The sequence below is a fragment of the Mastigoproctus giganteus genome, chromosome 8 (assembly GCF_048544385.1).
Source record: "Mastigoproctus giganteus isolate SK-2022 chromosome 8, ASM4854438v1, whole genome shotgun sequence".
Classification (NCBI taxonomy): domain Eukaryota; kingdom Metazoa; phylum Arthropoda; class Arachnida; order Uropygi; family Thelyphonidae; genus Mastigoproctus; species Mastigoproctus giganteus.
In genome coordinates, this window is record NC_143582.1 from 17521937 (window position 1) to 17538436 (window position 16500).

Below are 16500 nucleotides of genomic sequence, written 5' to 3' on the forward strand. Positions count from 1 at the left end.
TGATTTATGCTTCCTTATTCTTGTGAGGAAGGATGAAATCAGTATTATAACTAATGTAAATAAAGTCCAAATAACAAAGTTAAAAAGTCAACAATATAAAATGCATGTAGTTTTTTTACTCTCTGCTTTAAATTTGTGTGCATATATGTGTGTGAATATAAATTTAAAGCAAAAAGCAAGAATAATATATTTTGCAATGAAAATTATATTCTTTGCAGAAAGATGTCTGAAGAAAATGATGAAGATTTTCCTGGAAGACTTTTGCACCAGGCAGCTCTATGGGGAAATGCCGAACTTTTAGAAGATCTTCTTCATGGTGAAATGGTAATTATTTTCACAGTTGTCTTGGGATAATATTTTTGTTTATTATATTGCACAGATAAGTTATTTTTGTCCAAGATTAGAAAAGACATTGTAGGAAAGGTAGTACTTTTCCTGCAGGTTCCTTCATTTTGCTTGGAGTAGTTTGGCTGTTAGACTGAAAGCAACATATAATGGCTAATGATTAATTTATTTAATCTATAAACTTTATTCCTGCTGATAGGTTTTCTTATTTATATCACTCTTCAATTTTTTTCTGTCTTAAGTGGAAAAAATTTTAATGTCTACCGTCAGGCTTGATTATGTATTTTAAGAAACAATGGCGATGTACAACACTCATTTATCAGCTGTGCTGCTCATTCATTGCCTAAACTACTTAATATATATATATATTTTTTTTGATTTGTTTACCTCTGTTACCATGTTAAACTGGTGAAATGGCTGTATTGGGCAATGTAGTGACAAAAGTGATTATAGAATTATGTAATTTTTTAAATTAAAAATTAATTTATTCTGGTTAATAACATAAACTCATTTTCCTGTCAGGATTATTATAATGATATACAGTATTTGATAGTATGAACGAGAGCTATAATGCTCAATACATTCAATACGTTGATATCAATATTTGTAAAAGAATAAGAGAAGTTTACCTCAATAGAATACGTAGAACACTTCCGTATGATACTCTCCAGAAATTAAAACAAAATCGAAAATCTTACTTAAAGTAAGAAATAATTAACAATAATTAAAAATCAAATGAACACAATTAAAAATCAATGTAACACAATTAAAAATCAATGTAACACAATTAAAAATTAAGTAAAAAATTAATTTAATGAAAAAAAATTGCAAAACGATGTTACATTGTTATATATGAATGTAAACGTTGAATACACATTAGATATTCTTTGGGATATGTTAAATAATAACTCGATACAGATTAATTATATGAAGCTTCCTATTAAGGAAATTTTTCACTTAATTAAACTCTTAGTTGAAGCCAACTATATCACCTTTTGAGACAAAGTATACAAACAAATTTTTGGTTTGCCAATGGGATTAAGCCTGAGTGGCCTAATATCGGAGATATTAGGCCACTCAGGTATTATCCAAGACATTTTACATTCGTTTAATAATATTCATTCTAGACTCAAATTTACATTGGAGAGGGAGAATATGGATACTAAATCATTAAATTTTCTAAATTTCACGCTTACTCGGGATGCGAATAAAATCCAATTTAACATATATCATAAATCTACAAACACTGGTATGCTTCTGCATTATAACAGCTATCACCTGTTCACCTACAAAAGATCGATTATCTTTAATCAATTTCTCAATGAAATATTCAACGACGGAATCCGCTTTGGGCTCAGAAATACAAATATTAACCAGCAGATTCTTAAACAGGGGTTACCCACTTGCTACAATAGACAGAATTAGGGTACAAGCTAAGGATAGAATACAAAAAATACACCAACCAACAATAATAATATCAAAAAATACTTTATTTCTGTCCCATATGTTGAACAGTGGCACAAACAACTTAACAGATTCTTTAAAGATACTGAATTTAAAATTGTAGCCAGGCCAATACGGAAATTACGCACTCTATACTGAACAATCACTCAATCCTTTCCTCATTCGCAACACAAATAACTGACCTAGTATACAACATTTCTTGTGGTGATTGCGACTCGTCTTCTCAGGGTTCTACGCGGTTCCTCTGAATTTTCATGTTAATCAACACGCAGCCTCAGTTCATGCTTCTCGTTTAGCAGCATCAAAATTAGCCTTTTATGCTGTTAATGAAAAACATTTTTTTATTTAACGAGGCCAAAATACTTAGTGTCCACTGTAATTATATGGGACTATTAATTGCTGAAATCGCTGAAATTAAATTACATGAGAATTCTGTTAATGTTCGCCGGCCATATCTAATCTTTGACTCGTGGTCCTTTACATGCATGCGCGAAGACAAATAATCCCTATTTAATTTTCATTCCTGTGATCACGACATACAGTCAAAAAGCATTGTCAGCTTCAGGAAGGAAAATCGCTTTGCAATTTTTTTCCAGACATTAAGAGTGTTACATACAGCTAAATGCCAGAGAGGCAGAGCTCTCACCCTTTTGGGGGAAAAAAAATTAGCTGATATTCCTCAGTTCACATAATTCTCTCAAGGTCAAGATAGATTATTCCATTAATCAGCATTTTCAGAAGGAAAAAATGAATGAATAATGTGATTGTGATGAAGCCCGTACCACATATTGACCTTCAGACTATCACCCATTTTTTTATAGACTGCATGTGGATTCTCAGACCCCCCCCCCCCCATATGCAAATGTTGTGTCAATTTACGTGTCCTGAGACATGAAAAGTTGCTTCATCAGGCAAGCACACTTTTTGTAGGAAACTGTTGTCTTCAATTAACTGCAACATTGTAGTGGCAAACAAGTCACATGCTGGCCTCTCTGTTAGTAATAACTGCTGCACCATTTGAAGGGACAAATATAGTCAAATTATAGACAAATAATTATGTAAAATATATATATATATATATATATATAATATTATTAGTATAAAATACAATAAGTAGTGTTTATGCATAGAAATAAACTAATGAAAATACGGTGTACCCTGGAAGTGATATACATTGTGAACGAAGGGGAGAAGAAAGGAACCGGAAAAAATAATTGTAACAATAGAAAAGTAAACCAAATGAATTTTTTGAAGAAACGACCAAGGTGGAGATAGCATTGCAGAGTCTTTCATAATTTTTGTGTCTTCATCAGAGGTCATCCACCAAAATCATGAAAAAGACAGCAATGCTCTTACTTCTGTTTCCGACATGCTCTGTATGTCAAAGTACACGTGCGAAAGTCCACGTGGTAATATCAATTTTAAATTTTGAATAAAATTTTAATAAAATTATACCAAGTTTGCAATTACATAATGTGTTAATAAGGTATTGCATACAGAACACGGATGACCTTACAGAAGTAAGTGGAACGCTATGAAAGTAGAAAAAGCAAAGACAAAGGCAAGGAAAATCCGAATGACAAGAACTTACCGCTATAGGCCAGACTGACAGAATTCGCTCCCAGGGTACACCGTATTTTCATTAGTTTATTTCTATGCATAAACACTACTTACTGTATTTTATACTAATAATATTTTATATATACATTATGGCTGTAGGGTACTTTTGCGATAGCAGTGACCCTGATCCATAATTCATGTTATTGTAATTCTTAATTTTCTTCCCCCCTATAGCATATAACTTCTCTATTGCATTATTCTTGATGAATATATATACAGTGCTTTTTTTTTGGGACGGCACCTTTATTAGCAGTGACGTATGGCATTTGGATGCAATGCACTTCGAAATTTGTAATACTGTATTCTGTAAATTTTTTTCACGTTTACCTACTATTCAAATAAGCTTAAAATTATTTAACTAAATTTGCATTTTTTACTGTCTATTGTTAAGATATTTATTATATAAAACTGTATAACCATTTTTATAATTCTAAATTACTGAGTCGGACCTCTGTTTAACAAAGTCCTTTTATTGTGAATTATTTTGAATTCCCCTTGGAAGTTACATTTAAAAAAAAAAGTTTTCGTTGAGCGAAGAAAATTTTCATATAGCGAACGGATTAGGAGAGAATTAACTCGGTACGCACTGTTCGCATTTCTGGCAATTTTATATAATAAATATCTTAACTGTCTATTGTTAAGATATTTATTATATAAAACTGTATAACCATTTTTATAATTCTAAATTACTGAGTCGGACCTCTGTTTAACAAAGTCCTTTTATTGTGAATTATTTTGAATTCCCCTTGGAAGTTACATTTAAAAAAAAAAGTTTTCGTTGAGCGAAGAAAATTTTCATATAGCGAACGGATTAGGAGCGAATTAACTCGGTACGCACTGTTCGCATTTCTGGCAATTAGTGCTGCTCCACGAATTAAGAGAGCTAAAGGGATTACCATTCTACAACTTGGTGGTACCTGGTAAAACCTATCCAACTACCTGTCCCACATACGGAGAAGCTGGTCAAGAGTGAGCAGTTCAAGGTGTATTCCCAATGGGCTCTGGCCCACCTTCTACTGCAGTGGTGTTCAACCTTTTCCTGTACAGTGGCCATATTCAAAAAAATTATCATACCTTTTTCCATCAACTCATAAAAAGTTGAACACTTGGTGAATCCTTCCTATCTTTTAATAATAAGACAATTATGTTGAACCCGAATCGGGGAATTTGTAGCAGCAAGCCACAAAACACATTACATTTTCTCTTGAACAGTAGTCATTTTGTTTTATGACATACTACAGCATTTCCACCAATGATCTATGCAATACATGGAAAACAAACTTTTTGAGTTATTCTTTGTAATGAATAAAACTACATCTATTATTTCATATCAGGTCAAAAGTAATGTACATTTATAATAATGACGACACCCTGTATTTACACTGTATTTTTCAGACATCCTGTATTAAGTATATTTCAAAGCACATCACTTTACCAACAATCACAATTAGGTATAATTATGTCTTTTATATAAGAAAATACTGATGGATCAGAGGAGGGGGTGCACAAAAAATTCTCGAACTTGGGTGGTACATACCCTTGGCAAATTTATGACTTTAACCCTGCAGTGAGTATGGCAAAAAAAAGTCACACGAATGAGAATGCCATTTCATTGCATGCAACACTCAATATTTTTGGGAAAAAGTCAAGACAGTTTAAAATGATGCACTTTAAAATTTCATTTCTTATTGTGACACTGCATTGGATAAATAAGAACAAATAATATTTGGCACATATTAAAATTCATACTGACATAATTCTAATTGATAATTTAATATTTAATACACAGTGGTGGTGGTGTTCAGTATGCAACCCCACATCTGACGATGTTACCAACAGTAAATTCTAAGTGGGAAACATTCAAGGAATAAATCGTGGAAGATACTAAAAGTTTCATACCTATTAAGAAATATTGTTCAAGGTTTAGCCCTCAATGGTTATCAAATGAACTAATGAGACTCTTGACAGAGAAGAAAAATGCATGGGATGCATATAAATTATCAAGTGACTCAGAAGCCTATGGCAGATATAAGCTAGTCTGTATTCAGGTCATAAAGGAGGTTAGGCAGGCAAAGGCAGATTACGAGAAATCTTTGGCAAAGGATGCTAAGAAAAACAGCAAGGATTTCTTTACTTATATAAACTCTAAAAGGAAGGGGATGAATCTGATTGGTCCACTTGATATCAATGGTTCGACTGTTGATGATCCTGCTCAGATAGAAAATAAACTGAATGAGTATTTTGCATCTACATTCACACATGAGGAGTTATTAAGGTTTGAAAATGGCAGAAGGTTATCAAATTTGTAGCAGGGTGCTTAATGATTTTGTAATAACTGAGAGCAAAGTGGAAGAGAAATTGTTGAAGTTAAACGTAAGAAAGGCACCTGGGGTGGATGGGATCTATCCAGTTATATTAAAGGAGGCAGCAAAGGAAGTAAGCAAACCCTTAGCCATAATTATGAGAGCATCCTTGGCCCACCTGGCTATGGAGGGGCCAGGTGGGCAGGAGCAGTAGTGCATAGCACACACTTCTTGATTAGACCGGGGTTCGAGCCTGTGACCAACAAATACGGAGGATGCGGAACGGTCAGAGAATGACCACCGCATATCCCCTGAGCAATATGGCCTTAGTTGCTAATGCTCCTAAAAACCAAACAACAACAACAACAACAACAACATCAGGGGAGGTCCCCACGGACCACAGATGTGAAAATGTATCCCCAATTCACAAAGGAGGATCGAAGGGTGACACGAGTAATTACAGATTGGTTAGTTTAACTTCTGTTCCAGGTAAAATGATGGAGTCACTAGTTAAAAAGATGAATTGCAGGATCATCTAGACAAGAATGCAGCAATTTTTTTTTTTTTACAGTGCTTGCTAGGCAATTTTCTGCTGCATATTTGCAAAGTGGCCAGTCGTACAACACCATCACGATGTTAAACACACAATACTGTATACATTGTGTTTGGCATAAAGGTCTTCTAAACAGGCTTCCATCTTATGGTTTGCCAACTGTTTTTAGTAATTGGTTATCCAGTTTTCTCTCTGATCGCTCACTGAGGGTGATGGTAGATGGCTCTCTGTCTTCTAACTTCTCCACTAATGCCGGTGTCCCCCAAGGTTCAGTTCTTTCCCCAGTCTTTTCCTCTTGTATATTAATGACCTTCTTCCATTGACTGGAAATCCTATCCATAGTTTTGCCGAGGATAGCACATTGCATTCCACTTTCCATTTTGAGAAACTTTGTCCTGCTCAATCAGCTTCAACTTCTCGAAAATCTGCTACCAATTCCTTAAATGCCAATCTTCAGGTAATTCTCCAGTGGGGCAAAGACAACTTAGTTGATTTCAACCCTTCTAAAACTCAGTCTTGTCTTATATCTCGCAGAAAGGATTCTTCTGCTCCTATGCTTATCTTTAGTGACACTCCGATTTCTAGGCAAAATGATATATCTCTTTTGGGGATTACCCTGACTTCTAATCTCTCTTGGCTTATATTGCTTCCTCTGCATCTAAACAACTTGGTTTTCTCTTTCGCTCTTGGCGTTACTTTTCTTCCAAACAGCTGCTCACTCTGTATAAATCTCAAATCCGCCCTGCCATGGAATATTGTTCCCACATCTGGGGTGGTGCCCCCAAAACTTCTCTCAGGCTTCTTGATTCCATTCAGAAGAGGGCAGTTAGGTTAATTAATGATTCATCTCTAACAGAGTCTCTCCACTCGCTTTCTCATAGACGTACTGTTTCTGCTGCATGCCTCTTCTACAGATACTTCCATGCGCACTGTTCTTCTGAAATGGCTTCTATAATTCCCGCTCTCTCTTTTAAAACAGTCCGAACACGTGCTGCCACCAGCCAACATCCATTTACTGTCCAACTTCAAACCCACAGAACCAACTTTTCATCTTCCTCATTTATTCATTCAACTGCCATTTTCTGGAACAACCTTCCTTCATACATATTTCCTGAAAATTACAATCTACAGAAGTTCAAGTTCAATGTCAACAAATATCTTCTTTCGTCTTCTCAACCTCCAACCCAAGCACGGTACTAAGTACTATAGGTTCTAATACCTCTCGTGTTTGGGGTTCACATAAAAAAAAAAAAAAAAAAAACATGACTGACTGCAAAGATTGATGTGGATTTTAGAGTGATCTAGGGAATCACCTAGATAGAAATGCATACACCACACTCCATGTGTAGAGCAGTGCTGTATTATCAAATTTTTGTTAAAAGAGAAAGTGAAACCAGTTGAAGTTCTTTCCAGTTTATGTATACACATTTTAAAAATTTATATTTAATGAACATATATACAAATGTAAATTTTTTTTGATATTTTGAAGACAAAAAACATTAATTTTTATTACAATAAAACTTTAATTGTTCAAAATGCCCTCCACAAATTCCTCCAATAGTTGCGGTTTGTGACTGTAAACCCAGTTTTTTAAGTATCCCCAAGAAAAAAATCTAAAGGGGTACGATCTGGCGACCTCGGAGAATATTCAAAAGCACTCCCTCGACTACCTATCCAGTGATCATGAAATTCATTGTCAAGATAATTGCACACAGCTGTATGATAATGTGGAGGTGCACCATCTTGTTGAAAATACACCAATGTATCTGCAAACACGTCTCTGATTTTTGGTACGGCACAATCAGTTAATATATCCATATCATTTTTTCCATTAACAGTGCCATTGAATCAATAGGGACCAATTATTCCACACGAAGAGGCGACTCCGTAGCCAGGTGGACAGGAGCAGCAGTGCATAGCACACGCTTCTTGATTAGACCGGGGTTCGAGCCCATGACCACCAAATACGGAGGATGCAGAAAGGTCAGGGAATGACCACCGCATATCCCCGGAGCAATATGGCCTTAGTTGCTAATGCTCCTAAAAAAAAAACCAAACAACCACATGAAGAGAGCCCCCATCCACACAGTAATGCCTGGTAGATTATCTTTCTGCAGAATGAAGTGTGGATTTTCAGTGGTCCAGTAAACACAATTGTGACAATTTATATGGCCATTCATTTTAAATGTGGGATCATCTGACCACAGTATTGTATCCTGAAAAGCACGTTTTTCACCATTTTTTTTAATGTACTGCTCACAAAATTGCATTTGTCAATCCAGATCACATTGTTGGATTGCATGCACTAATCGAAGTATAAATGACTTAAAGTTTAATTCCTTCATCATTCTAAAAACACTTGTATGGTTTAAACTTAGCTCTTGTGAACACTGTCTTGTTGGTTTTCTTGGGGTGTACAAGATTGCATTTCGTACAGCTTCAACGTTTTCATTACTTCTGGATGTCCTCTTCTTGCCACATGCTAAGTTATTGATATTTTGAATGGTTCTATGCTTTTCAGATTTATCCTGCAAATGCGTAATTGTTAAATATGTGGGCTCTTTTGTTCCCTATCGTGATTTCGAAGCATGCTGAACTTCATTGCCATATTAATATTTCCAATACCATTTTATAATTGCCTTTCTTTCTTCAAAACCTAATTGGATACTCTCCATTGTTTTAGAAGTATTTATAAAATAAAAAAAAAATTAAATCATTGTAAAAAAATTGTCTATTTTTAAGCTACAAAATGAGTTTAAGAAAATTAAATTGGTGCATATTATTCATTAAATATAAATTTTTACTGAGTCAGCAATTTTTCGTAAAACAATTAGGTGCCGAGGAATCGTTCTGCAGATCCAAGAATTTATTCTGTACTTCATCAGGAATGCTGGCTACATTCAGGGAAGTAGAGAATGGGTTTTGTACCAGTGCAGCTTCTTCTGTAAGTTCAGGGAAGTACTGCTGAAATTCCTTTTCAAGGGATTCAAGGTACCCAGTAATCTCCTCCTTCAGATTCTCATCCAGTTCACCTTCAGATTCCTCTACTACACTGCAGAGTTTTTCAAATATGGCAATGTTTCCAAGATTTACTTTCCGGCACCAGTTTTGCAGCTTGGATACAAATGCCTGAAGATTGTTTTGAAATTGGATAATGTATGTTTCCTTTCCCTGAAGTTTCAGGTTCAGCTTATTTGGCTGGTAAAAAATGTCTGCTAAGTAAGCAATCTTTTCTTCCAAGCTTCATCATTAAAGTAAGCCACAAAGTCATGTTTCCCTTGCACTTCCAGGAACAACTTGATTTCATCTTTCAACTCAAAAGACACGATTGACAATATTTCCTTTCGACAGCAGTGTAGCAGCAGTGTATAAAAGAAGAACCTCGTGATCAGAATTCATGTCTTTACAGAGTTCTTTAAACAGATGGGTGTTGAGGGCTCCAGATTTTATGTAATTCACAATTTTGATTAGTGAATCAAGTGGGGAGCAAGTTCTTTCAAGTTCTTTTTTGAAAGCCCGACTTTGACTCTAGCATAGCTGGTGCTCCATCTGTACAAACCCCACAGATGTTTTTCCACTGTAGTCCTCCAGTTTCAAAAAAAAGTATTTATCTTCTCCATAATATCTTCACCTTTTGTAGTAGTTTCAAGTGCACTACAAAACAGGAACTCTTCTTTGATGTCATCTGAATGAATATATTTCACGAAGACAAGCAACTGAGAACATGAACTTACGTCCTCTGATTCATCAACTTGAAAAGAAAACAATGGAGAAACTTTGATTTCATTCAAAACCTGCTCTTTCACATCTACAGATATATCTGAAATGCGCCTCTGAATAGTATTATTGGATAGAGATATTTGTCGCATCTCTATCTCGCTGGCTTCCCCAAGAATTAACTTCACCATCTTCAACATACAGGGTTTGATGACCGTTTCTTCAATCGTGTAAGGTTTTTTTTTTGTTTGGCAATTTCCAATGCAACTTCATATGATGCTGCTGTGCTCTGTTGCTGAAAACTTCCTGTAGGATCAAGTCTGTGATGTCTGAGATCAGTTTCATGGGGTTGAAAGAACTCCAAATCCTTTTTAGTATATTCTGAATGCTTTGTCTCTAAGTAACGTTTCAGTTTTGAAGGTTTCATAGATTCAGCATTGAGAATGACATTGCACAAAATGCATTGTGGCTTCTCTATGCCATTGCTGATCAAGGTGGTAAAGCCAAATTTTATATAGTCTTCTGAATATTTAAATTTTTTCTCCATGGGTACGGATTTAGCACGGACAGATGACGACCTACCAACGCTCTTTAGATTTTAGAAAATGCAAGCAGTAGCTAACCCGCGCTCGACAACAAGTGGCTGGTTTCTATCATGGTGCCAAATAAAGGTGGTTGGCTATTGGTGAACTAAGTTCACGCCGGTTAAGAGAGCAACTCGCCTTTATTCGACGGTCCGTATTCGACAGTCTGTTATTCACACATCGAGACACTGATTAAAAATGAATTTTGATATTGAATTCTGCATCATGGTAAATATTTTTTTCAGTTTACTATTTGTAACATAGAATTTTATTCTAATGATAACACTGCATTTGTATATTTTATTTTTAGGGAGTGAATCAAGGTCCGCCACGGCGGAAATTTGAAAAAATATTAAAGGCCCGCCATAGCAAATTTTTAAAATAATGTAAAATGTTTAATATGTATGAACATGGCTGGCTTTCAATATTTTTTAAGTATCTGCTGTGGTGGACCTTAAGTCACTTCCTTTCATTTATCAAAAATTTGTGTTACAACCACTAGTAGAATATTGCAGTGTAGCCATATTGAAAATATGGCTACACTGCAATATAAAAATAATTCCTATAAAAATAATTGCAACTAAAAATAACCACGGCAACCCCCCCCCCCCCCCCCCCCCGAAAACACTTTGCAACCCAGAGGTTGGGAACCCGGGGCTGTATTAGGGAAGAGTTGTTGTTGTAGGATTTTAGACATATCACTGACCCAGAGTAACTTGTGGGAGCCCTATTTACTCTGTCTGAGACAGTTAACTCCAGCTTTGATTGAAGAGGACTTAGATAAGAATACATAGATAGGAAGTGAATCTAAATTTCTTCAAATGAGCAAGTGACAAAACCACTATATTGGAGGCCTATGGGGAAGAGACCTTGTCATGGCATGAATTTACTGTATATTTGTATGCAGCTGATTTTGGAACACAGATGACCTGTTGTGCATGTTATTGCAAAGAGAGTGTCATAGCTGCCAACCCCCTCTGGATTTACAGCGGGGCGCCTCCGTAGCCAGGTGGGCAGGAGCAGCAGTGCGTAGCACACGCTTCTTGATTAGACCGGGGTTCGAGCCCGTCATCACCAAATATGGAGGATGCGGAAAGGTCAGGGAATGACCACCGCATATCCCGGAGCAATATGGCCTTAGTTGCTAATGCTCCTAAAAACCAAATAACAAACAACAAACAAATTTACAGCGGAGAATCTATCCTTTTCATTTGATTTTGATCCCTTTTCTGTCTTGTCATCATAGCATAGTTTCCCTCTGTATTTTGCACCAATGTTACTCCAGTCTGCAAAGGGAATGTGAAAGACACAATAGGCAACTATAGACTAGTGAGTTTGACTTCGGTGGTGAAAAAGAATAGGGTCATTAATGGATCACAGCATGGGTTCGTGAAGGGGAAAGCTTTTGATATGATTCCTCATGAAAGTCTATTATACAGACCGGAAAAAATTGGGATTATTAGTAAGGTCATTCATTGGTCAAGGGCTTGCTAAAAGACAGGAGATAGAATGTTATTATAAATGGACATTATTCAGGATGAACCAGTATAGTAAATGGAGTCCATCAGGGATCAGTATTGGGACCACTTCTGTTTCTTATTTTCCTTAATGAAATTGATATGGAATACAGGGGAAGTTCTCAAAAGTTTGATGATGATTTAAAGTTTGGAAGGGTGGTTAATGACCACCCTTCCAAAGGTCAGTATTGGGTCCATTATTATTTTCTGTATTTATAAATGATATTGATGCTGGTATATCAAGCTTAATGTCCAAGTTTACAGACGATACGAAGGTTGGCAGGGTTGTCAAGGACACTACTGACACTATGCTACTGCAACAGGTCTGGAAAGGTTGAGCAGATGGGCTGAGAGGTAGCAAATGAAGTTTAACATTGACAAATGTAAAGTACTACATATGGGAAACAGCAACCCCAGAGCAACGTATCAACTCTGTGGTACTACACTGACAGTGGTAGAGAATGAAAGGGACCTGGGGATAGTTGTGTAGGCAGATATGAAGTTTTCTGAGCAGTGCAGACAGGCTGCAAAAGTAGCTCATGGTGTATTGTCGATGATATATAGGAATTTTTCTAGCAGGGATAAGGAGGTGATTATTCCCTTGTATAAGGCAATGGTCAGACCACACCTAGAGTACTGTATACAGGTCTGGAGGCCTCATTTCAAGAAGGATGTAGAGATGTTGGAACGAGTACAGAGAAGGGCAACAAGATTAGTGAATGGAACAAAGGGGTGCTCTTACGAAGAAAGGCTTAAGTTTTGCAAATTACAGTGTCTGGAGACTAGGCACCGGCGAGGTGTATAAAGCATTGAATGGTTTGAGCATACTCAATGCTGATGGGATTCTTCCTCTTGCTCAGAATAATCACCTGAGAGGGCATAAATTCAAATTGAGAAAAGGCAGATATAGGATAGACATGAGGAAATTTGCCTTTAGCCAGCGGGTGGTTGGTTGGTGGAATAGACTGCCATCCCTTGTTGTGGAAGTTGATAACCTAAATAAGTTTAAGGCTCAGCTGGACAGGTATTTCGAACGAACGGAGGGGTGAAGTGGAAGTAGTTATTTTTTATTTATTTATTTTTTTTTTTTTTATTTATTTATTATTATTTTTTTTTTTGGCTGATGGTGCATAAGCTTGCTTTCTTGCATCAAATGCCTCTGCTAATGCTAATGACCAGAAGAAAACCATTTTGTTTCAGAATGGCCTAGCTTGATTACACAACAGTTGCCACATTTGTGTAACTGAGTAGGTGAAAAGTGGCAGCTCAGCTTTAAAGTTTATATGAACATTGGGGAACAGAAATCCAGGAGTTGCTTATAAGTGGAGAAGGAGTGCGTTAAAAGTGGTTTGGGATGAAAAGATTTGGGAATTGCAATTCAGTCAGACATGAAATATTTTATGCAGTATAAACAAGTGGCTAGGAAGACATACTGTCCTGTCTGTGATAAATAGCACCTTCACAAATGAAGGTGCTATTTATCACAGACAGGACAGGAAAAGGGATGTCATTGTTCCATTATATAAGATGATGGTGAGATTGCAACTTGAAGAAAGACATTGAGCTTCTTGAAGGGGATTCAAAGGGCAACCACATTAGTGAAGGGTGCTGATCGATTACACATAAAGAATGGTTTAGCTGTGGGCTGCAAAGTTTGGCAAGCAGACCTCTTAGGGATCTCACAGAAGTTATTAGGCCCTAAAGGGAATTGATAAAACACACAAGGAAGGTATATTTTTACTGGTAGAAAAGAGAAGAACCAGCAGATACAAACTTTTGGGAAGTAACAGAAGGCTGGATCTCATGAAGTTTACTTTTGGGTTATGTGTTGCAATCCATCGGAATGAAATGCCTAGTTTGGTAAAGTTCAAAGCAAAATTGAATTGACACTTTTTGGCAACAGGAAGGTACAAGTGATAGAGCATTTTTACTTTTTTTTTTTTTTTTTTTTTTTGAAAGTAAATTTTTTATACTTACACCAATATCCTTAATGGATATTAAAAATAGTAAGGGACCCAACACCAAACTGTGAAGCACTACTAACATTAGTCCATGAAGAGCAGTGGCCAATAGAACCAGACTTGGTTCTGCCACTCAACCATTTCTTTGTCTATAGTTGTAACTTGCCCCCCTGTCTCTCACACTGCTGATATTGAATATATCAAAAGCTTTGCTGAAATTTAGAAATGTGATGTCAGAATTATTTTTTGCATCCATTTCCTTTTGTAACCATCTCATAGTTGTTAATTGGACTAATAAATTCATGCTGTGAATTTGTGAATTAACTGCATTCTTATCAAGTGATCTTATGTTGTTTCTGTCATCAGTGACTCTATTATTTTCTATGGTTGAGAAGACAGGTTTACAGGTAATTTCTCATTTTGTCCTTTTATCACTATTCCCTCCCCTTTTTGAATAGGAGAGACATTAGCCACATCTCCAATCTTCCTTGATTTGGAGATGTGCCTTGGATCATTCATCATCCTTGGATTCAGGGAGAAGGGTCCCTGAATCCAAGGATAATGAATATTTAATAATTAAGGCTAAAGGTTTTTTATTGTCTTTTCTACTTTTTATAATCTAATTGGATAGATTCCATCAGCCAAGGTGCCTTATTTACTTTTCGTTTCAACAATTTCTCTTTTTGCTTCATTTCAGTTATCATTAAATCATTAATGCAGACACTTTGGGTATTCTCATCCCTTGAAACTTCTGCATTTATTTTTTAACTGTCAGTATATTTTTTGTGTCTGATAGCCTAACTTTTCTTTTGTAGCTCCAGCACTTGAACGTTGCTGATTCTCAGGGCAGAACTGTTCTTCATGCTGCAGCAACAAATGATAGTGATACTTGCACAAGAATCCTTTTGCAAGCAGGAGGTATGTATTTGCACATATAACTGTTATATATATACAGGGTGTCTTAAAAATACACAGCATAACTTCAGGAATGAGTTTCTCATATGTAGACAATAAAAATATTTTATATCAATATAGTTCCGGAAATGCTTGGTTCCTGAGTTATTAACCGGAATGTCTTATCTCCCGCAGGTGATAAGACATTCCGATGATGAATTTCTTCATCACAAGGTACTGACAGAATCTGGTGGTTTTCCATTCCGACCATGTACTCAAATCAGGAGCACGCAGCTATGCACTTTATGTACAGTTTGGCGATGGCAATGCTCTGGAGGCTCGTCATTTGTACCACAAAAAGTTCCCAGAACAAAGATGTCCAGACAGGAAAACGTTTGAAGGTATCCATTGCCACCTTTGTGAACATGGGACCTTTACACCTCGTGCTGCCTACAGAGGACGATAAGATCTATGACTCCTGAAGTAGCGGGTTGGACCAACTGCCTGGCCTCCACGCTCACTTGATTTAAACCCACTAGATTTCTTCTTGTGGGCCATTTAAAGTCATTGGTGTATTCCACTCCAGTAGCTGATATGGAAACTCTCCACAATTGAATTGTGCCAGGCTGTGAGACAATACGAAACATGCCAGGAATTTGGCATCGTCTTCACAAGTCCATGAGACGTCGATGTGAGACCTGTATTCAGGCAGAAGGTGGACATTTTGAACAATTACTATAAGGTGATGTGAACAGTTTAAGTGCCATAGACAGACCTTCAAAACTCAGAAACCAAGAATTTCAGGAACTATGTTGATATAAAATATTTTTGTCTACATATGAGGAACTCATTCCTGAAGTTATGCCGTGTATTTTTGAAACACCCTGTATATATGCAATTATTTTAGAATACTGTATATACAAAATTATCATTTCATTGATATTCTAAATATCATTTAAAAATTATTAAAAAAAATTATTAAATGATTACTTCATAAAGCTTTGCTTACTCAAATAATTAGAGTACTTACTCAAGATGTGAAGATACATAAAACCTTCCTCAAGTTATGAAGAAACATTTTAAAATGTGAAGAAAAACTTGTTTAATGTGCACTAATTCAGAATGACTGCAGATAAATAGATAATTTATGCTTTACTATTGTCAACATGTTGCAACAATTTGCAACTTGCTATGAATTGCGATTTCAAGAAACAAAGCCAGGCCTGAACTTTTTTGATTACACCTCATATACATGTATATACATTTCTAAGTGTTTGGGTTCTGTGGAATCTATATGTTAATGCAGTAATATCCTCTTCATGACTTTTTTTTTTATTTATCACTTGTTTCCATTTCATCAATTTCTGGATCTGAATTACAGAGAATTTTTTTTTTTAGGCATAAATCAGACAATAGGGACCATGGATATGATTTCCCTCCTCTTAGTTTCAAAGCTACTTTCATGCTACCACCTATTAAAAATGTGTGTTATTAGTTGGAAACACAGATAAGAGATAACAGCATGTATTTTAAGATATCAGG

The 16500-nt window shown here is 36.0% G+C and overlaps 1 protein-coding gene across 1 annotated transcript in view; it reads left to right on the forward strand.

Annotated features, from left to right (window-relative positions):
* Positions 1 to 222: 222 nt before the first annotated feature.
* Lrrk (Leucine-rich repeat kinase) overlaps positions 223 to 16500 on the forward strand; it is a 431475-nt gene continuing 415197 nt past the window's right edge. The window contains exons 1-2 of the mRNA XM_090380151.1: positions 223 to 324; positions 14880 to 14982. Coding sequence (XP_090236277.1) covers positions 223 to 324; positions 14880 to 14982 — 205 coding nt within the window. The remainder of the gene's footprint in view (positions 325 to 14879; positions 14983 to 16500) is intronic.